Raw genomic sequence first — 23,089 nt, 5'->3', positions numbered from 1 at the left:
GCACTTTAATACTTCCAATTTTGTTTGTTTCTTTGACACATTCTCAACTGCTACAATTTCAGGGATGTTTATTACATTAATTTTTTAAAATTTAGAAAAATATCTCAACTATGGAATGTTTAGGGCATAGAGGATTCTGCTTAATATTAGTTTCATTTTCCAATTAGCTGAGGAATGAGCACATTTTTTTTTTTTTACCAACCTTTTGTTCAGAAAGTTTTTCTAAAAACTAGGAAAGTTTCAGTATCTTAGTAAGTAGTTAATACATTACATACTTGAATCTCTCTTTGAGTAAAGATATTATTGTCAAATTCTGAGACTTTTTTTATTTTGCTATGTTGTGTTTATAAAAAGAGTTGATAATTAGACATTTGACTCTGGGACAGAGGCTGGGAAATCTCTCTCTCTCTCTTTTTTAATCCAAATATCTACTATGATAGTCCTCCCTTTCCTGCAGTTTTGCTTTCTGCAGTTTCAGCTACCCGCTGTCAAACGAGGTCTGAAAATATTAAGCGGAAAATTCCAGAAATAAATGATTCATAAGTTGTAAATTGCGCACAGTTCTAAGTAGCATGATGAATCTCGCACCATCCTGCTTCTTCCCTCCCGGCATGTGAATCATCCCTCTGTCCAGCGTATCCGCACTGTATACGCTACCCGCCCATTAGTCACTTAGTAGCTGTCGCGGTTATCAGATTGTTGCGGTATCACAGAGCTTGTGTTCAAATAACCCTTATTTTACTTGATAATGGCCCCAAAATGCAAGAGTGGTGATGCTGGCAATTTGGATACACCAAAGAGAAGCTGTCAAGTGCTTCCTTTAAGGGAAAAGAAAATAGCATATATAGTGTTTGGTACTACCCAGTTTCAGCCATCCACTGGGGATCTTGGAATCTTCCCCTGAAGATAAGAGGGGACTACTGTATCAGTTTATTTTCACATGCTCTGCCATTTTCCTTTAAGTTAAAAAGCAGAAATAATATTCTGGTTTTATGATGGGTTCTTTCTGGTTAACCTAGGTTGGGGCAAAATTTTTTATAGTGTCTCTTTTATTCCCTCCCCCCAGTATTTATTGTTTGTTCTATTAATGTACGGATACTGTAGATCAGATTACACAGGCTGCACCAAGCCACTCATTTCAGACACTCAAACACAAATCCCACTAATTGTTAGCGTCTAATGGATATGAAGGCACGTGTAAGGATGAAGACAGTTTGATCACTGGGTGTTGGGAAGAGCTCAAAAAGAAACAGCCCTGGTATTGTTCAGACTATAATGATTCAGCAATTGATATTCCCAGAGAGAATTTTTGTGTTCATATTTTCATGACCAAACTTGGAGGAAAAAAAGAGAAATAAGGAGAATGTCATCAGAGGGTCAAATACACGGAGAGTGAAGGTGAAGAGAGCAGTGTGTCTTAAACTGGACAGGAGAGTGGAGAGACTGAGACAAGTAGATGCAACAGTAAAATTGCAAAACTATTTAAATAACTAGGGTGTGATTTAATCCTTTAGAGAGACGTGAGAAGGGATGATTTGGTAAGCAATCAAGATGCAACAGGAACTGAATGTGAGGCCTGAAATCAGAGTTAGAGTCAGAAGGGAAATTGGGAGGGTAGGTAATACTTTTACTTTCATACATTCCAAGTTAAATGCTAGAGTGATGCATCTAGGCTAAGAGATGGTTGGCAATAAAAGGGAGGAGGAAGAATAACAAGGCAGAGGTGGCCCTGACCTTGTGCAGCAAAGAACAGCTACACCTCCTGAGTCACTGCTGTTACTCTGGGCACCTGTGTTTAATTTGAAGGCCTCCATCCCTCTCACATTATGAGACCTAATGAGATCATGACTTTTTGTGGCTGAGTTATACACATTTCTGTTTTATCCCCTAATCTTAGTGATGAAATCACTGTTGAGAATTGAATCAGAATTTCACTATGGCTGGCATGCAAGTTATTATTCTCAGTACACATTTTCCTCTTTACCAAAAATGGTACTAACAACTTGGGATCATATTCATCTGTGGAAAACAAAATGGAAAGAATATGAAAATCACTTTAAATCTCCTTTGGAAAATGACTTAGAAAAAAATGTTAATGTTAGATTTTCAGGATTAAATTTTCATTCTTCAAATGAATTTTAGGTTGAAATCTTTTAGGTTTTGAAGAGATATATTTTAAGTTTGAGAAACTGATTAATTACAATATTTCTAAATGCTGATTTCCCTCTATGAGTAACAATAATATAAATAATAATGAACAAAGCCACTGTGGCTTATTTGGCTAAGTACAGGCTCAAATTTAGGTTATTAGTACTCTGACTTCACTAAGATACTATCTTCCACGTACAAAACTGGCATAATGAGCTAAACTCATGGAAATAGTGCAAAATGTGTTCTTAGGCTTTCATACTCTTCTCTCTGGGTAGTCTCCCAGTATGAGCATGTCCATTGAGGATAGTTGCACGATTTATAATCATGGATTGAAGAAAATGTCTTGTGACCTCATGCTCGGAACCTAGATTCTACTATTTAGCCATGTTAAAAATGAAATTCAGTGGAAATAGCAATTGATGGGTACTCTGGTCCTAGTTCTATCATTGCTACTTTCATGATTTTGGAGAACCATTTTCCTAACACTGGTCTTACTTTCTTCTTCTATAAAACAAAGCACAGGGCCTTGAATATAGTAGGCATTCAGCATGTATTTATTAAATTAAATACAATAATATATCAGTTAGGACTTGGTTTGGAAATAACACATCTTCAACTTCAGCTACCTTCTGCACATAAGAGGATTTATTGGTTTACATAACAAAGCTGAGGGAAGTATAAGAGTGGACCTAGCTTGAGGAATGGCTGGAAACCAAGGATTCAAACACCATTAGGACTCTCTAGTTCCTGTGCATTCTTTCAAATCAGCTAATTCCACTTGACAGGAAACATGGCCACCTGCAGCTCTTATATCTTTATATACCTTTGTGAGCAGAAAAGGAAAGGATCCCTTTTGCTCTAGTCAAGATGTAAAAATTGTAAAGCCAAATTCTCATTGGTCTGATTTGGATCATGATTCACATCCCTTGGACCAATTAATGTGCCTAAGAGAGTGAGTCCTGCAGAAGTAGTACACACACCAAAAAACCCCTGAAATTATCTATATATATGAAAGTTCATTTATGACCTTAGGGTAAAAGAGTGGTATACCTAGAAATGTGAGACATGTTCATTTTGTTAAAACATTTTAGTTTCTTCTCACATTAGGTGTGTAGAAGTGTTTTTACGAGTAAACAGGTCAAAGCAAGGGAACTCCATGTTTTCATACAGCTAGCTCAGGGCTCTGCACTTGGTGCAAGTTTTTAAAGACGTCCATGTCTTCAGGATGGATACCTGGCCTTCCTTGCCCCTGGAAGGACAGTAAAGGTCTTCTATTTTCTGCAGAGCCTGATGTTCATTTATGGGAATCAGAAAACAAATCTCTAGCTTTTTGTGGTCATGTAGCACAAAATCCTTAATTGTGGGAGACTCTGCCTCAACGTAATAATACAGCTACTGTTTCTTATTTGTTGTATGCCAGACACAATATTAGAAGCTTTCAGTGGTGTGCTTAAGCCAGCTAGTGCTGGCTCCTGAGACCCTTTTATTAGCGTGTCTTCTCTTGTTCATGTTCAGTATGTCAAGGTGGTAGCTTGAAATTGGTGATAGTCAGGTATTTATGCCACAAAAATTGACAAATGCAACAAATCAGGACTCCCTACCTCCCATGAAGAGCCATTTGTTAAACATTTAACAGCTTCATATATATTAACTTACTTAATCCTCATGACAATATTGTGATAGATATTGTAATCCTCATTTTAGAAATTAATAAAAAAGAAGGAGAAAAATCAGAGGTTTAAAAACCCATAGTGCAGGGGGCTGGCCCGGTGGCACAGTGGTTAAGTGTGCATGCTCTGCTTTGGCGGCCTGGGGTTCACAGGTTCGGGTCCCGGGCGTGCACCGATGCACCGCTTGTTAAGCCATGCTGTGGCAGCGTCCCGTATAAAGTAGAGGAAGATGGGTATGGGTGTTAGCCCAGGGCCAATCTTCCTCAGCAAAAAAGAAGAGGATTGGCATGGATGTTAGCTCAGGGCTGATCCTCCTCCCCCGCCCCAAAACAACAACAATAACACATAGTGCAGGGCCAGCCTTGGTGGCCTAGTGTTAAGTTGGGCACGCTCCGCTTTGGCAGCCAGGGTTAGGTTTCCAGGTGCAGACCTACACCACTCTTCAGTGGCCATGCTGTGGGGGCAGCTCATATACAAAATAGAGGAAGATTGGCCACAGATATTGGCCCAGGGTGAATCTTCCTCAGCCAAAAAGAAAAAATACATAAGGCATTACTTGTTGGAACCTGGGTTCTGCCTGCTCCCAAGCCCATGCACTACACTTTAGAAGGCAACTGACAGTGAGTTATCTTTTCCTTGGCAGTTCTCCCACTTGTCACATCAACCAACACTGACATGTCAGCTCTTCGAGGAAAAAGATGTAGTCCACTGATACAAGTGCCTTCGCTCAGCTGAAAACCTCTGGCTGCACTGAGAAAATGCTTTTCTGTGTTTCTTCCACTTCTTGCTGCAGGTGGTTCATTGGGGATTGGTTGGAGTGTAGCAAGACTTGTGATGGTGGAATGCGCACAAGGGCAGTGCTCTGCATCAGGAAGATTGGACCTTCTGAGGAGGAGACACTGGACTACAGTGGTTGTTTAACACACCGGCCTATTGAAAAAGAGCCCTGCAATAACCAGTCATGTCCACCTCAGTGGGTGGCTTTGGACTGGTCAGAAGTAAGGAAATCTGAGGCTGTATGTTTTGAGATGTCTTAACTATCAGTACCAAAGCATTTAATATTAAGGACACCTGAGCATGTGAGCATCTTAGAACTCAACAAGTAAGGACTGCATAACAGTGAATTTGGCCATGTTATATTTTATTGCTACTTGTCAGGAAGTAAGGTTTTTTTGGGTCAGGGAAATCAGTGAGAAGCTAGTCATCAATTTGATTAAAAATAAGCCTAAAGTGAATTTGAAAGAATATTATAGTGAGTGCTCATATAAGTGGTTTTTCTCTTTCTTTACCATTCTTGAACAGCATCATAGGCTCAGAATTAGTGATATGTTATATCTTTTTTTCCAAGTAATGTTCCAGCCTAACTACAAAACTCTTAGATATGAGTCTTTATCAATTTATGATCACTTGTTATGTATCTATATACATTTTAATTGCTTCTGTTGCATCTGGGGAAGAAACATGGGGTTGAGGGTTATAATATACCAAAAAGTCAAATTTAGATTTTATCATTACTTCTACTTATATGATTAGTGAGGAAGACTTGACTAAGATAATGTTTTTCTGGCATATATGTATATAAAAGAGCCTAAAATAATCCAGAGGCCACAGAAAAATGGTCTTATGCAAAAGAAAGAGGTAGAGTTTATTCCTTGACTCCTCATTCTGCACATACACATATACACACTGTACCATTCTCCATATTTCCCAAAGAAGAGCTGAATCCTTCTGTAGTGTTGGTTAACGTTAAAAAGGAGTACCTGGCTATATAACTAAAGGTCATTCTTCCACGTTAGCAAAACAGGATGCATTTCCCGCTGGAAACATTGTGGTACTTGCTTTGGGTATTTCCTGTAGACTTCAGAAGTTTGTTAAAAAATAAACAAATTAAACATTGTTCTTTAGGAACCTCTGGATGTAACTTTCCCCCGTGAATCTTATGGCTTGAGTGGTTTTATTTTGCTAGAGGCACGGGGCTAAAAGACGGACTGTGTTTAAGATGGTACATGGAAATGGAGATTCTGACAAGTGGTGGTGATCTATGGAATCTTTGGCAGGAATTGGGAGTGTTCTCCTAAGTTTCCTGGCCATACTCCAGCTTCAGTAATTACATTCTGCCCACCTAACTTTTATGTGTGTTTCAATCAAATGTAGAGATATTTCCATAACTCAGTGGTTGTGGAAAACAGTATGAACTCTTCTGTTCCCTAATAGTGGGTGGATTAACTCCCACACTCATTTGAAAGATAAAATCCATTGATAAAGAATAGACATTCTACAGAGTTACACACATGTAAGTAATTATTTTACTTGCAATTCAGTGCCCAAGACCCTTATAGAAGTCCATAAATAGTCATTGACAATGATGACAAATTTGTCGTTGGAAAATCATAATGGAAGACCTGATGATTGGCTGCAACAGTTTTAGGGTTTCAGGTCAAGTCAGTAAGTATGACTGAGTGCTTACTAAGTACAATGGGATAAGCACTATAGAGAATACAAAATAATCCTATAAGCTTAGGAAAATAAGAAATATCTATGAAACAACTAGAGAATGATATAAGGCAGTGTTTAATGAAATGGTGGATTGTGAGGTATAAATGTATAAGTGATATAGAAATGCAGAGCTAAGAAGGTCAGAATAGCCTGGGGTAGGATCACAGTCTTTTTAGTTGATGGGAGTTAAACTGACAGTTTGAGTATAGGATATGAAGTAGGGAAGAGAATAGGAAAGCTGGAGAAGGTGTTCCTGATAAGAGAAACAACTGAATAGAAACACAAAGATCATGTGGTGAAAGTAGGATGGGAGAAAAGGATTTGTTTTAGAGAATCAATGGAAGATAAGATTGAATAAAATAGTGACAAGTAATAAGAAGGCTTGAATACAGAACTTTATACCACATTATCTTTCTACCAAAGTGGAGGAAAACAGACAAGTTGATAAGCAGAAACTAGAAGAAATTTCTGCTAACCACAAAAACAGTAAAACCTCCACATGTGCAGACTCATTTCACATTGGTCTCCTGACCTACACTTTTCTGTATCGTTGTATTTTTATTTTGACATAAAACAACCAAATATAATTACCTTGAGAAATAGCTTATGTATATTACTGTATATTTCCATTCTTATTACCATTTTAAGGGTTTCTTCCTAATTCAACCTCATATAGGTTACAGTTTACCTTACTTTTAGAATTTTGATTCTTATCTATCCAGTCTTAGAAGTGACTTGCTCAAATGGCTCTATGAGGCTCTTAGGCACTCCTGGAGGCTGCCTGAAGGAATAAGAATAAGCTAAGGGGGCTTTTACTTACATTTCTGCCATCTTCTTTAAGATGGCTGAGTCAAAGCTTAGGGGAAAGAAGTGATGCTGAGGGCACGGAGTGAGTTACGCTGGGACTACCACCTTGGATAAAGCATTGGTAGCTGCTGTTGTCTCTCCACAGTGAAAGCAGGAAAACTATTCTGAGGTAAGCATAGGCCAAGAAATGCTGCCATGACCATCTCCAAGATTCTAGTTGAACACCATCAGTACCATCATCATCCTTTGTTCAGGAAGAAAGAGGTGATTTTTGCCCCATAAGATCTCTCCTGTTTATTTTCCAAAAGAGGGGGTGCACTCACACTTCCATTTCCCCACTTTATCAGGAAGCTCACCTCTTGCCTAGATGGGTTGAAAATGAATAAAAGTAAAGAGCATTAAGTGAAATAAATGTTTGAGTAGCTATGGAGAACAAAGTGAGAACAAGGAGCGTCCTCCACCTAGAGGAATGGAAAACCTCTTACTAATGAAAAGAGGAGGTCCCAGCAGAAGAGCAGGCAATGTTCAATCTCTTTCAGTTTACTTTTGCAAATATTTCACACAATATTCTTTTGACACGCCCGTGAAAATTTCCCTTCTCTTTCTGCCCCCCTTCCCACTTCCAACTATCAGCTGTCTGAGCTCTGCTAATCACAAGGGTGAGGTTCAACTGGTGAAAACATGTTGCAGCAAGAGGAATGTACCCTTTGACCTTTTCCTTTTCTTTGCTGGTTGCTCTAATAAAAAATTTCCATTGTTGCAAAGCCAGGAACCCTTTTTTCGTTTTCCCCATTAGTGAAACCCACCCCGTGCTTATGGTAAAAGAAAAAAAAAAAGCCAAATTACCTTGGTGAGAAATGGCTCTTCGGCAGCCTTTTGTGAATCTAATGAAGCCATGGCGTTCGCATTTCCTATAATCTAGCTCCACTCTTGGGATCACCCATGCTTTGTTGGACTTAAATGGTTTTCTGTTTTTGCCCTCTCTTGGCAAGTAACTCTTAAAAGCATTGCTGCATACTGTGGATGGGCTCCAGCAATCCTAAACCATTCTTTTGATGTATTGGAATAGTTTCTTTTGACACCCACAGAATGCCCCATTGGAAAAGGTCTGTTTCTTGTACTTACTCTTGGACAAGTGGATGACTGGCATCACACTCAGTTGACTTTATAGGACTTACATTTAGGTAGCGTTACTTAAGAAAGACGGGGGGGGGGGGGGGAATCTACCTACAAGGGACTGTGCTTTGTTTTAGAAGACAACTGCGACATCACCTTGCTAACCCCTAGGTTCTACTTGGTACTATAACTAAGAGAATTGAACTCACCTCTCCAGAGAAAACTCAGTCTAACCCTAAAACGTTAATGTTTCTATTCTTTACAAGTGAGAGCCAAATTGTTTTCCTTGGTGTGGTTTCAAATATTTTTTTCTGCAAACTATGTTTTTTGCTTCTTGATCATAGAACATTAAGCTAAAGCATAAAAGAATCTCTCATAAAAATTACCTCCTATATCCCATTGAGATAAAAACAAAAAACAAATGATCTGGTCAGATTTTAAATAATTATGAGATTCTAATTATATGAATAAAAGAGGAAAAAGAGATATTTACCTGCAATAGGGAAAAATAGTGAGAAACAATTTTGCTAAATAATAGATTGTCCCCTGAAATAATATCTTCCATCCAACTACCTCGTGGTTTAGTAAGAGAATAAATGGAATGGATTTTGATATTTATAACTATGCTTTAATCTAAAAAAATGAATTTTTATTACTGAACTAAGTATTGAATTTCTAATTATCACTATTTTTTTGTGTGTGTGTGAGGAAGATCAGCCCTGAGCTAACATCCATGGTAATCCTCCTCTGTTTGCTGAGGAAGACCGGCTCTGAGCTAACATCTATTGCCAATCCTCCTCCTTTTTTTCTTTCCCCAAAGCCCCAGTAGATAGTTGTATGTCATAGTTGCACATCCTTCTAGTTGCTGTATGTGGGATGCGGCCTCAGCATGGCTGGAGAAGCGGTGCGTCGGTGCGCGCCCAGGATCCAAACCCAGGCCGCCAGTAGCGGAGCGTGCACACTTAACCACTAAGCCACGGGGCCAGCCATAATTATCGCTATTGAATTTTACTGCATAGTCAACAAGTGCAAAAATATACCCTTTACATGGGTATAGACCAATGATTATCTCTGAAACATTAGTAATCAAGTTAATGCCTATTAATCATATGCATAATCATGGCAACATTTTGCTTTTCTAGAATTTCTTATTTTTTCAGATAGCTAAATAAAACTGAGGCTGTCAGATGGGTAAACATATTTATTTATCAGAAGGCTAAAGAGAGGCAAAGAAGAAATGTAGGCTAAATAAAGCAAAGGGAAGAGGTAAAAATAAAAACAAGCTGAGGGACATCTCTGCTTGAACATCTCTGACCTAAGGTCACAAGAATTTGCAGGATAGAGTTCTACTTAGAACAAAGCTGGTCCCTGTGCCTTTACTATTTTTTTTACAAGTAATTTTTAAACATTTAATTTTATAATCACCCTTAAGAAGTATAATATTTGCAGAGATCAGAGTTGAGATTCTGACTATAGACATGTAATATTTGTGGCTAGATCTGCAGGGCTCAGGGCTGGTGTATTCACTGAATCAGAATGTGCCAGAAATGTAGTTTTCAGTCATTCACTATTTTGAGAATCCAGTTGATTATCTCTCTACTTCTAGTGCTACAGGATGGAATATCCTTGGCTTATTACTGGAGTTTTGGCTGTAATTTTCTAAAATTATTTCGTGTCTCAGTAGAAGATGTCACTGTATCTTCAGCTTTGCATATGACTGCACGTTGTCGCACAGAGGATTTGTGTCTTTGTACATTTATCTTTCACAGTTTTATTCTAGTAGGAACCTGCTATCTGGGTTTGTCTGTACTTATCAGTGCTTCAGTTTCCCACCTCTAAAATGGATGTGAAAACAGTACTTCAGGAGGTTTCCATGAGAATGAGGTAGATTACAACACGCAAAAGACTTATAACACTGCCTGACACTTAATAAATAAATATTAGTGTTGCTTTCTCTTTCATTCTTCTTCCTATTATTATCAATCTTATTTGTTTTGTTTTGGTTTTGGTTTCCTGGGGACTTCTCAGATACAAATGAATGAATTTTCTATCCTTGTCTTGTCTGCCTCCCCTAATTGTAAGCAGGACTTTGGCAAAGGCTCTTAGGAAAGACTGCTGCATATTACTACAGTCTTCAGATAATAGCAGAAGCTTCTTCCTACTGGAAAAAGATATTAGAATAAGCAAGAGATATATGTCCCAGGCTTTAATATACATATGCATGCTTTTAAAATGTGAAGGGAAGAGGGGAATGTATTTTTCAATAAATGTTCCCAATATAGAGAACTAATCATAGCCTAAAATACTAAAACTGAATTCCCTATACATCCTATGTGTTCCTGCCTTTCTCCCTAAAGTCAGAAGTACCCTTCCTTCCTCTTGTACTTTACCTCAATTTACTTTTTATAATAATTAATTAATACTTCTCATGACTTTGTTTCTCCAATGCTAAGAGCTAAAGGAGGGGTCAGAAGGCTTAGGATTTAGTTCCAGCTCTACCACTTTCTATCTGTTTAACTTTAAATTGCTTAAGCTTTCCTTATCTGTAACAATTCTCAAAAATTTGTGTAAGAGTAATGTATTTGAAAGTATTTTGTCAACTGTGAAACTCGAATGGAATGTGAGGTAGTAGTGTTATTATTATCAATAATAATATTAAGCATTAAGAAAGTGACAGAAATCCTCTATAGCTTTGGCTTCTGACATTGGTGGATGGTAGAAGAGACTTGGTGTGAAGTCGAGAGGACTAGACACAAGTGAGGCAAGCTCAAGAGACTTGAATCAAGCTTTATTCATTCTACAGAAGGCATGATTGCAAGACACGATTGCATATCTTGGTTTCTTGAAATATAAATTGATAGGGTGGTTGTGAGGATTAAATGAGATAATATATGCAAGGTACATAGTGTAGTGCCTAATATCCGGGAAACACTCAGTAGGAGTTAGCATTAGGTCTGCCATTTAATAGCTGCATGACTTTCTACCAACCACTTACTCAAAGACTGTTTTCTTATTTTAAAAACACAATAATAATTGCCATCTCACAGGATTTTTGTGAGGACTATGTAAATATAGCACTTAGCACAACACTTGGTGTATTACAGTACTTATTAAGCTGCTATTATTATTATCATTATTAATAGTAGCTGTAGTCAGAAAAGCAGCAGCAGCATTAGCTTTGTGTGTGGCACTGGGTTAGCACCAGAGAATACTGCAAATTAGTTAGGATGGAGAGATGAATCTGAAGAAGTAAGCAGAGCCTTCCTATCCGGATGTTGTAAACATAAATTTAAAGAGTTTGCATTTTTATCTTGAAGACAATAGTGAGCAATTGAAGGATTTTTTTTTTTTAATCAGAAGAGAATATAATTGGATTTGTGCTTTAGAGAGTGGACTGGAATGAGGTAAGAGCAAGAAACGGGAGACCTGTTAGAAAGCCATTGCAGTATTACATGTAGGAAATTATGTTTGTCTGAAGTACAGTTAGTGGCGACAGATACTAATCAGCAGATGTGAGAGAGATTTAGGAGTTGGCTTAATAGAACCTAGTGATTAAATATATGGGTACACTGAGGCAGCAGCTGGAAATAAGGATGTTGATTTGGCTGTCCCTAACTAAAGCCTCTTCTGGAGCCATATTGGAAAGAACTAGATGTTATCCTCCTTTAAAATCCATCTTAATGAAACTTTTTCTAAGTTAGAGGAAATGTATTCTATTTACATTAATTGTGATGAAAAGTTTTCATGGAATCGGGGTGGCCCACTGGCGCAAGCGGTTAAGTGCGCGCGCTCTGCTGCGGGGGCCCAGGGTTCGCTGGTTGGGATCCCGGGTGCGCACTGACACACTGCTTGGCAAGCCATGCTGTGGCAGCCTCCCATATAAAGTGGAGGAAGATGGGCACGGATGTTAGCCCAGGGCCAGTCTTCCTCAGCAAAAAAAGAGGAGGATTGGCAGATGTTAGCACAGGGCTGATCTCCTCTCAAAAAAGAAAAAAAAAAGTTTTCATGGAATCGTTGATTTTCACCTGAAAAAAATGTTAATATTTTTCTTTCTTTCTATGACATGTACCAGGCTCAAGGATTGCCCCTGACAAAGCCACTCAGTGGTGTGTGCAGTGTTCATTAAGACATCCCCATCCCACAACTAGTACCTCTTGATTTACCTAGTGGTATATCTAAAGCATCATCATTCTAGATAAAGGACAGGATGTATTTATTGAGTGCATACTCAAAGCCCTCTGCTAGATCCTGGGCGTCACGGTGGGCTGATGTCCAAAGAAGAAATAGAAATGAGATAATTTTAAGGAGCTTATAGTCTGGTAGGGATGAGAAGACATGTAAATACATAATTATAAAATAGGCAGATGGCAATTAGGGGCACAACAGTTATATATTCTACATTCTCTTTTATGGTGTTTATCCTGTGTTCACAAGTCTATCTCTGACATAAAACTGTGAGCTCCTTGAGGGTAGAGACCAACTTATTCATTTTGTACCCCAGTCTAGTGTAGTACCTGTAAGAAATCTGGAAATGTTTTTTGAATGAAAGGTATAGAAACAGGACTTCAAAATGTCGTGGATAAGGTCCTCACTTGACTGAGAGGAAGTATAGACTTTAAGGAAGGGTTCAGATGTGCAGAGAAAGCTGGAGGACTTCAGTCAGCCACTATGTTAAATAGGTGATTTCTAGAAACAGAACACTCTAGTTAAACTGGAGAAGAAGTAAATAATAGACTTTGTGACATAGGAAGAAGCATCTTTTCCTCAGTATAAAGAGCAGACTGGTTCAACTAAAGAATAGTCGAATTCATTATGTTTAACTGATGGACAGAGAAAGATCCAGAGATTTTCTGTGCAATAAACCTTCACCTGTGACATGTGACATTATAAGAATGCACATCTCAATCAACCCCTAACTTGCTTCCCAAAGACAAGTGCTTGTGGTCCACTAATAACATAAGAATTCTTTTCAGAAGACTACACCCAGCAAGTAGGAAACCAAGGATTCCACATTCCAAAAATTAGCAGAATCTTACCACAGCTGAATGTGGCCAAGGATAAGGAGGAATGGAGGAATAAACCTACCCACAATAAAAGAAGAAAATAAGTTAGCCAAGAGAAGCAAACTTTGGATTTAGCTCTTAAAGACCTTAGGGAAAAAGATAAACGTAATTCTGCTTAAAAACTTAAGAAATTTTCATATCTGAAAGCCTTTGCCTAGAATTTAGTGTATAAGTATATCGTATACACACACATTTACTTTAAGAAAGACGTTCCTCAAATTTTCCTCTATTTTTAAACTGTCATTATTCATTAGTATTTTTTTTATTTCCAGTGCACTCCCAAATGTGGTCCAGGATTCAAGCATCGGATTGTTCTGTGCAAGAGCAGTGACCTCTCTAAAACATTCCCGGCTGCACAATGTCCAGAGGAGAGCAAACCCCCTGTCCGCATCCGCTGCAGTTTGGGCCGCTGCCCTCCTCCTCGCTGGGTGACAGGAGACTGGGGCCAGGTAAAGCAGTTGGACTGTGGGCTCCTGCTGAAGTAGCATCTTGAGACACTTGAGGCTCCTGATTGGGTCATTGTAAGGGCTCAAGAGATGAGCAACAACATGTAGAAATCTAGGTCGGAGATATGAGTCTGAAATACTGCACAAACACCAGCAGCCACACAGGTACACACTTAGCCGTGTTTCTCCCACACCTACACACTTCCTACTTCTACCCACTCCTTGCATCCCAACATGTTAACTTAGAATTAAAAGAGAAATAGTCTAGATGGCCAGATATTTGAACAAGCTACCGAAACTTTGGATTCTAGTCCAAACTCTCAACTAATTCAAGAACAAATCAGTTAACAGCAGTGTCTTAATTTTCCCACTTGCAAAATAACTCCTCTCAATCTCACAAAAAAGATGCAGAGGTTTTAATTAGCTTGATAATGTGATTGACAGTCTTTGAAATATTACTAATACTTAATCTTCACTGGATGTCTGATGGACACTATGAATTAGGAAGCAAGTATACAGGGCTTTTGGTATGTATTTTTATATTAGACTCATTTCCATTTTACATTCCAAGTCTTATTTTTTCTCCCTTCTTTCTCACTTACTTTTAAATTGTGTTATCTTGCTGAAGGCCACCTTAAGTCCTTTAAAAACAAATAGGCATATTTGGATAGAAGGAAAATTGAGTATTGTTCTTTTGAATGTCAAAAAGGAATTCTATTGGGTTTTATTAAAAAATAATGCTCCAGAAAGTAAATATCTAGACAATCAATGCCCTTTTCCTGTGGTTTTATAATTAACCTTATAGCTAGTCATTTTCTAATATCTGAGACCCAAATAAATCATAATGGCATATAACTACGTTAGCATGATTTTGTTTGTGCTCTGAGCCTGCCATTACTTATTAAAAATGGCATTTCATAGCAGTAGTTACCACAATTCTGGCCAAAATTCAATATTGCTAGATTATAGCAGTATCTACACACCTCTTTTGTTACATTTGGGAGAGGGCAAAGATTTTCAGTCTCCATTAAGGCAAATAAATATACTTGCTCTGTGCTCAGCCCTGTGGGGAGACAAAAAAAATATGATCATAAAGTAATTAACCTTTGCATTTGTATAACAGTATTTAGTTTAATTTATAGAGTACTGAAGTAGAATACACATGTGTGTATTGCAGTGTAAAATACAATGTAAGAGCATTGGATGCAATTAAACTTTCCACTATAGAAGTGTGACAGTTTCATAATATATGATCGATATTATGCTATTAAAGAACAAGAAAAGATTCACTCTCATAATTTTTATTTAAACCAGGTAGGCATTTCCTTCCTCATATATTCTTTATTTCGAGGCACTGTTATATAAAGTTCAGTTGAAAGTGTTTGTATGTTATTGATTTTACCAAATTTACAGTTATCAATTTGAGATTATTCTTTTAAATGTTGTCAAGTCTTTTTCTTTTCATCTATATTTTCAATTCAGTTTCCTAAAATTGAAATTAAACAGTGAAAATACATTTTCAAAGATGCTTTAATACATTTTTATGGTGCATTTATTTGTAATTCTTTATTTAGAAACTTAGAAGTATGTATGAACATCCATGTAAGTCCTGTAAGTGCTTTGAGAGGTTTTGCAAACAAATCCAACAGGGCCCTGGTTTGTTTACCTTGTAGACATCACCCTGGCCTGGCACCAGTTAGCTCCTCGTCCCTCTGATCCCAAACTGCACAGGCTTCTTGGTATTCTGGGTGGCAGGCCCAAAGAATAGACTCAGCTTCATTCTTCAGCTTGGTAACTGATCAGTCCCAGCTGAAACTAAGCCACTCAGAGAGTAACGTCAATTCGGAAGTAACTGAATCCTCGAGTAGATGAGAAAGGAGTGGGAAACATGCTAATTGGCCAACGCCAGACCACTTCTCAGGTTTTGTGTGGCTGACAATACCTTAGAAAACTCAAGATACTTATTTAAGCTCGTTTATTTTTAAACTGGCCCCATCATCACGCCCTAGAGCAGTCACTGCTATTATGCTGAACTAATATTATGATCAGATTCACAGCACTCCAATGGACCATCATGCTGTTTGCCCACAAGCCTGTAATAAATAGAGAGCACCAGTGATGTCCCAGCCCTAGAATCTCTGATTATTCTACTTCATCGTGAGGATTTTCGCATTATACTCCTGTTAGGGTTCACCAGCACTGCTTGGAACTGTTGGAATAATAGCCCAAGAAATCTCCATCTGTTGTCTTCTGGGAACTATATTGCTTCCATTTCTAGGGTAATAAAATGATCCTTGAGTTTCCAAACCAGTTCTATAGTAGAATGACCTAATCATTCACCTCTCCAAGATGAACTACATATGAGGTTTAAAAACTAATGTATACGGTATTTGAAATGACATAGTATCTTTTATACCTCCTAAAAATTGTTGAGATCAGTATTTTGTTTATCTCTGTCTTTGGGTTTAGTGTTCTGCTCAGTGTGGCCTTGGACAGCAAATGCGGACTGTGCAATGTCTCTCCTACACTGGACAAGCATCTAGTGATTGTCCAGAAACTGTTCGGCCTCCATCGATGCAGCAGTGTGAAAGCAAATGTGACAGTACCCCCATTTCCAATACTGAAGGTGAGTTTCCCATGGAGAAGGGGCCTGTGGTCTCTAGTGGTCACGTATACTGGTTCCCAGGGTTTGAAGAGCCCCATAAAGCCACCATTGTGGTATAGTTTGTATAGAGCATTTGGGAAAGCTGCGTATGTACTGGATATGTGATCGGGAAACCTATGGTCTTCCCTGACTCTTCCAGTGACTATATGAACTTGTTAAGTCACTTCATCTTTCTGGAGCTAACTTGATTTATCCATACAATGAGAGATTGGAGTGGATAATCTCTAAGATCATGTACAACCTAGCATTCTAGAAACATAGAGATGATTTCTAATGAACCACACATAAAAGTGAAAACTGTTTCTTTTTGGACATAACAATGGATCTCTACCTTCATGAAGATTAAAATTCATGCTTGTTATACATACTATAATGAAAGCATATGTTTGAAACTACTTGTGTTTCAAATGCTAATTTTCTCATAGTAGAAAAAGATAATTATACAGCTGTTTACAAAGGAGGACAAAGGTCTTTGGGCTCTGACATTTTTCTTATGTATTGGGAAATCCATTTATTAACAGCAAATGACAGGCCAAATACTAAATTTTCTTATATCTTATTTAAATAAATGTACTTTGTTTATTCATTAACAAATGAATATGTTAGGCATTCAGTTGAAATTTCCTGAATGCTACTATGTGAAAAGCACTATATCAGAAACCATGGGGAATACGGAGACAAATACGGCATAGTCAGGAAATTCAGACTGCCTTCTCATATGAAAATAGAGACATGGTCAAACACATGCACATGACATCTGAAGCCGTGAGTTTAAATTATGTAAGAAACTCGCTATAGGGCTCTTCTTAAAAAACAAAACAAAAATAAAGAACCATCGTGAATATAATTTGTTGATATTTTTCAAATGAAAACTATATGCTCATGAACCTATTAAAAAGAGATTCCTAATACCTAGTCCTTTTGACCAGATTTATCCAGTTTGAAGGACTTTATAGAAATACATTCACTTTTTTGAAATGTTTCCACAGGAATTTTATTTTAGGGAGTGCAATCATCTTGTATGACAGGATGCAGCGACCTTGCGTCTTTTCAAATGGTCTGGTTTTGCTATCTGAGCCTCAACACGGTATACTTATTGTGTGATTTTCTCTCTCAAAGAAGTATAACCTTATCCTACATTAATTCAAAATCACAGCTTTAATTTGCAAAATCCCTGGCTCAGATTCCATCTACTTCTTTTTGTCCCTTTGGTAAGGGACATTCTGGAAATCTAACTTTCCTTCTTTTGAGAAGGACTCGAAATCCATGACAAACAGAAGTATTTTTCTTAGCAAAACTCTCTCTTTTAAATGATCTAAATAAAAATGTCTCTTTTCTGTAAGACTGCAGCCAACAACTTTAATCCATTGTAAATTATTAGCAATCAATCACGTGTGTTTAGGGGGGCTGCTTTTCTTTCAGAGTTGGAGGATAAAAGGTTGAGGTGGAAAAGAGGCTATAACTATCATATTAAACTACTCTGTGTTAGGTATTATGTTAGGCTCTTTATATTTGTTATCCCTCTTATATATCTCATATACACAAATATCTGTGTGTATGTGTGTGTGTTATATAATTATGACAACAACCTTCTGAGAGTTGGTATTATTGATGACGAAACGGTGGCACAGAGAGGAATAGGGGCTTGCCCAAATTCCAGGACTAGGAAGTAGTCGAGCCAGGACTTGGACCCAGATTTGGCAGAGTCCAAGGGCATATCAGTTTCAACTACATTTTCATACTACTCTGAATTCACTCTTTAAAGTAGGGTATTTTAACATGAAAACAGAGCTTCTGGTTATGAAGTAGAGACACTTCTGCCATGACCATCAGCCTGATTCAATAGATTAAGGCTTAATCATTGCTGAAAGAAACTGGCTTTTTGACATGCCCAGAACAGTATATATGTTGAAGTTATGTTTATAGCTTTATTTTAGGCCATTTTAGTAATTTCTCCGAAAGCTTTTCTAGGGTGGTTAATTATTATACACAAGTTTTGCAGCTGAAGAAGCAGTGCTGGTTTCAGAGTGGGGGGAGTATTGTTTGCAACTGCACTTATTTCTGCCTTAAAGAAATTCTCTTAAAGTGAATAGGTGTTAATCTGAGGTTTCTTGAATTATTTGGAGAAACACCTCATGGTCCTTTAATCTGCTTGGTCAAATCACCTTTTATTTTATTTTATTTTATTTATTTATTTTTTTGTGAGGAGGACCAGCCCTAAGCTAACATCCAATGCCAATCCTCCTCTTTTTTGCTGAGGAAGACTGGCCCTGGGCTAATATCCGTGCCCATCTTCCTCTAATTTATATGGGACGCTGCCACAGCATGGCTTAACAAGTGGTGCATCAGTGCGCGCCTGGGATCTCAACCGGCGAACCCCGGGCCACTGCAGCGGAGCGCGTGCACCCAACCGCTTGTACCACTGGGCCGGCCCCCAAATCACCTTTTATTAATATTAATCTGAAGTAAGCAGTTAAGACAGTGCTTTTAGCCTTTTCAGTAAAGGAGGAAACTTTTAGGAAATTATTAATCCTGCAAAGTATGACTAATCTTAGAATTGTTATTCCCTAAAGCTGTTGACTCATTTAAAAGAAAGAGGATCAGTCTCTTTTACAAAATTAGATTTAAAGCACAAAGAGTATGTCTGTCATAACTTGTTTTGTGTTCTCTTTGGCTTTCCAGTAGCATATATCAAACACATTTAAATACTGAAACTATCTGTTCATTTCTTCAGCAGCTAATTATTGAATGCTTGCTGTGGCCAGCCTCTGCCATTCATTATGGAAAATTCAAATACACTTATAACTTAATAGTCTTACAGGGAAGATACTTTAAAAAAAAAAAAAAAGGGAGGTGGAATGTGTTATGTGGAGCAGTTTACACAAGTGCTAAGAGAGCTCAGATGAAGGACCAATGACTTTAACATTTTGGATCAAGGCAAGCTTCATAGACTAACCGGTCTGTGAGCCAGCCGTAATGTGTAGCTGGAAAAACCTTGCATGTACCCTGTGAAAAGTGGAAGAAACAGTTGAGTTGAATCATAAGTTGTCATCCATAGAGATATGAAATGGGCAGACAACTTGGTTTTCAAAAGAGAAGAGGCTCTTGCACGAAAGGAATATGAGAGTGACCTGATATGGCTTCTGGGAGTCAGATCAGTGAGAGAAGACATGCCTCTTACTGAGGGAAAGTTGGGAGGAAAGTCCAGTAGTCGGGGAAAGAGCAGTTCTGGTTAATGTCAGACGGTAGAAGAGGACCCACTTTTCCCCTAAAGAGTCAGGATCTCTTGACTCTTAGTGTAGGCTGCTGAGAAACTAGTTCAGCTCTACCCCAAAACAGAGTGGGACTAAGGGAGATCTCTTAGGATCTAAAATACGGTCTTTCAGAGGGGTCTCTATGGATGAAACGGGCCACTGATAGAATCTTGAGAAGAATTTTAACTACCAAAGTTTAGGAAATGGTTCCCCTCCTAACATTTTATTATTTTCATAATAACATACAGCATAACAAACATACAGCAAAGTTGAAAGAATTTTACAGTTAATATCCACCATCTGGATTCTAGCATTAACAGTTTACTGAACTTGCTTTATTACATATATATCTATCTGTGATGGTTTTTAATGTGCTCCATTAATCCAACCATTAATTCATTAACAAACATACCTACTGTGTGCCAGGCACTGAGACTATGAAAGGAATATGACAAGGTCCCTGTCCTCAAAAGGAGCACAGTTTAGTAGGGGTGGCAACATACAAACAAATAATTTTCACAATATGAGCAGGCACTACCGTAACAAGGGTAGAAAGAAGCTGCCATGAGTACACAGAGGAGTACCCAGAGAGGAGAGTGTGTGGTTACCCACAGAGGAGGGGGAAATCAGCAGAAGCATCATGGACAAGGCAGGCTTGAGTGGGGCACTGGAAGGTATGAAACAGTTTTCCAAGTAGACAATGAGATCCTAGGCATCCCTGGCAGAGGACGTGTGTGCACTCATGGGGTGTGGAGGTAGTTCAGTGTGGCTGCAGTGGATTGGCAGATGAGCAGGCAGTGGAGATGAGACTAGAAAGAGAGAGACAGGGACTTGGTTTTAGATGGTCCTGTATGCAGTGGAAGGAAGTTAGGACTCTATCTACAATTTCTAGGGAACAAGTGAGGGAAATTGGGGAGTGACATGCTTAGGATGGCAGGAGTCTAAGGGGGCAGAGCGAGGGCAGCCTTGTGTGGGAGAAGAGTTAGAAAGTTATTCTAAGAGTCCAGGCTAGAGATGATGAAGGCTTGAACTAAGGCAGATGTAGTAGGGATTAAAAGGAGAGTAATGAATTGGAAAAAAGAGGAATAAAATGGAAAGGAGATAAAAAGAACCTGATGAACAGTTAGATATGAGGATGAGAGATAAGAGGTGTTCGGTATGACTCCCAGGTTTCAGATTTATGTAACTGGGTACCATTAATCAAGATAAGGAATTTAGGCATCTTTAGGGAAATTAAGCCCATTAGTCCCCAAAAGCTATAATAACATAATGGAATTTGAATAAGATTTAAAAAAATAAAAATAAAATAAGCGATGGAGAGAGATTGAAGAAATGGAGGGAGGGTAAGGCAACAGAGGATAGTAAGAGAAAGAAAATCACAAGTGGAGCATCAAGAAATTAAAAGTTAATAGTGACAGGGAAATAGGAGGAAGAAGGGAGATACAATTTGCCATGTTCAACATCTGCTTTAGTTTTTATTCCCGAAAGCCTTCAGCTAAGAGTTAAAGCATTATAGGCTTGATCTTGACAGACTGCCACTGAGGAGGGTAACACCACATTGCTGCTGAGAGTGAATTATAGTCACACTGGGTATCACTGCATTTGAAGTACTACTCAGAGTAATTTTTTAAAGTACATCTGGCAGCTGGGACTGGCCCACTGAAGCTCACCTGAAATTCTATCCCAAATGCCATTTTATTCATCTTTATGCAGTTTCAAGTTCCCTTGTAGTTTATATGGTGAGTCTTTTCAGCTTCTCAATAGCACAAGGCACTCTGTCATCTAGTATTTATTGCTGCCAGGTAATGATTCATGGTGTGCCGTCAGCTGGTAACCAACCCAGGAAAGGTGTCGTTAGTATACATTGGTTTACCAGCCCAGACTGTCTAACGGTGGCTTTGGTGGGTCTCAGTCTCCCACAAGTAAACGACTCTGAGAAAGCCTGAGCAGCTCCAGAAATCTCATAAGATCCCTGAAACTAAACAGCTACTGAATTTGGGTTTTCAAGTGGCGTCTAATGTATTAAAATCAGTGGGAGGAACAGAGAAGGTCATTTGAAGACTTTGATTTCAAGGAGGTGGGCAAGACTAGTTTTTTTTCTTTGCTGTTTTAAAGAGCTCATAATCCACCTTAGCATTCAGGTTCACATTCCTGACTGCCTGGTTTGGAGGGAAGCCTGGATTTGTGTTGGGATCATACCATCTTGAGGTTGAGTGTGGGTAGCATCCAGGGAGTAATACTGGGTACAAAGAAACTGAGGAAGCAAAGACAGAAAGGAACGCTTAGTCTATGGTAAGATGAAATCAGAATCAAGTTCCATAGTTGATATCACCTTGCTTCAAGCATAAAAAGTTGGACTGTTCCCATTGCAATGAATAATGTCAGGTTCCCAAGTGAAACTTATTTCATCTTTTTCCAGTCTGAATATGTAAAATCTCAAGGGCTCAAGTACAATTTTATCAGGAAAAGTTGCATTCACATCCCCTCCCCCAACTCTTGCACCACACATACGCACATGCACTGACTTTGCCATCTCACTTCTCACCAGGCTCTGCATCTCCATGGGCAGTTTGACAGAGGTACAGCTGGTTGTACTTTTGTAATCCAAAAGATAGACCCTTAGGTGCTTAAGTCATAACTCTCTACTTACTGTGTTCTTCCTCTGAATCTCATAAAGAGCTTATAGGCACTGAGGGCATGCACTCTCTAAAGAAAGATGCTGAATGGTCCAACCTGGTCATGGAAGGATATGTCCTTGTGTATCCCAACTCACTCCAATAAGCCAATTTAGCCAGGCTTTGCAACATTTCATGACATAAATACAAGAGCACTGCATTTCAGGGGTTGGTCTTGTACTCCTTGGACCAAATCAAGGCTTCAAATTCACAATGAATCTGAATCCAATTGTGTCCTAAATTCATAAGCCTCTGTTCAGTGTATTTTGAAATCACGTCTTTTAGATCGGGGCTTTCAAAGATTAATATCAAGCACCTGGGGAAAAAGCCACTGGCACATCAATGATAAGTAGATTCATGTGTAGCCTATGAAACAGGTTGTCTTATTTTATCATCCAGCTCTATCAAAACCCAGACTACCAGTGAGACCCACTCCAGCATACCTGGCAAGTTACTTAAGATTCTAACCATGGGTCTAGATCACATCTCGGGGCTCAGGGGCTGGCTTCCAGCCCTTGGTATATTCCCAAGACTCCCTGAGAAGAATTTAGGAATACTCCATAAATTTTCCTTCCCACCAGAAGTCTCTGGCCTTGGGTCAAGTGAAACTTATTTTCAGGGGAGTGGGGAGGGAGATGTAAAAAAAGGAGACTAGTTAGGTCCACAAAATATTTCCCAGAAACCACACAATCAGAACCTCTCACCCTTCCAATAGCCTCACAAGAAAAAAGGTAGAAAGAATGGCT

General features: G+C 38.6%; 1 protein-coding gene across 5 annotated transcripts in view; it reads left to right on the top strand.

The window, feature by feature from the left end:
* ADAMTS6 (ADAM metallopeptidase with thrombospondin type 1 motif 6) overlaps window positions 1-23,089 on the top strand; it is a 336,164-nt gene that overhangs the window by 287,479 nt on the left and 25,596 nt on the right. For 4 of the 5 annotated variants that reach the window (XM_087443329.1, XM_087443330.1, XM_087443331.1 and 1 more), the window contains 3 exons: window positions 4,615-4,819; window positions 13,576-13,752; window positions 16,219-16,375. In XM_087443329.1, coding sequence (XP_087299455.1) covers window positions 4,615-4,819; window positions 13,576-13,752; window positions 16,219-16,375 — 539 coding nt within the window. Of the gene's footprint in view, window positions 1-4,614; window positions 4,820-13,575; window positions 13,753-16,218; window positions 16,376-23,089 lie in introns of those variants that run through there. The other variant, XR_015555122.1, reaches the window with a different exon arrangement.

Source organism: Ceratotherium simum, chromosome 18 (assembly GCF_057802395.1).
Source record: "Ceratotherium simum simum isolate JZ-2026a chromosome 18, ASM5780239v1, whole genome shotgun sequence".
Taxonomy (NCBI): Eukaryota; Metazoa; Chordata; class Mammalia; order Perissodactyla; family Rhinocerotidae; genus Ceratotherium; species Ceratotherium simum.
Note: the sequence above shows the minus strand (reverse complement) of the source record. Positions and strands in the feature narration are given on the sequence as shown.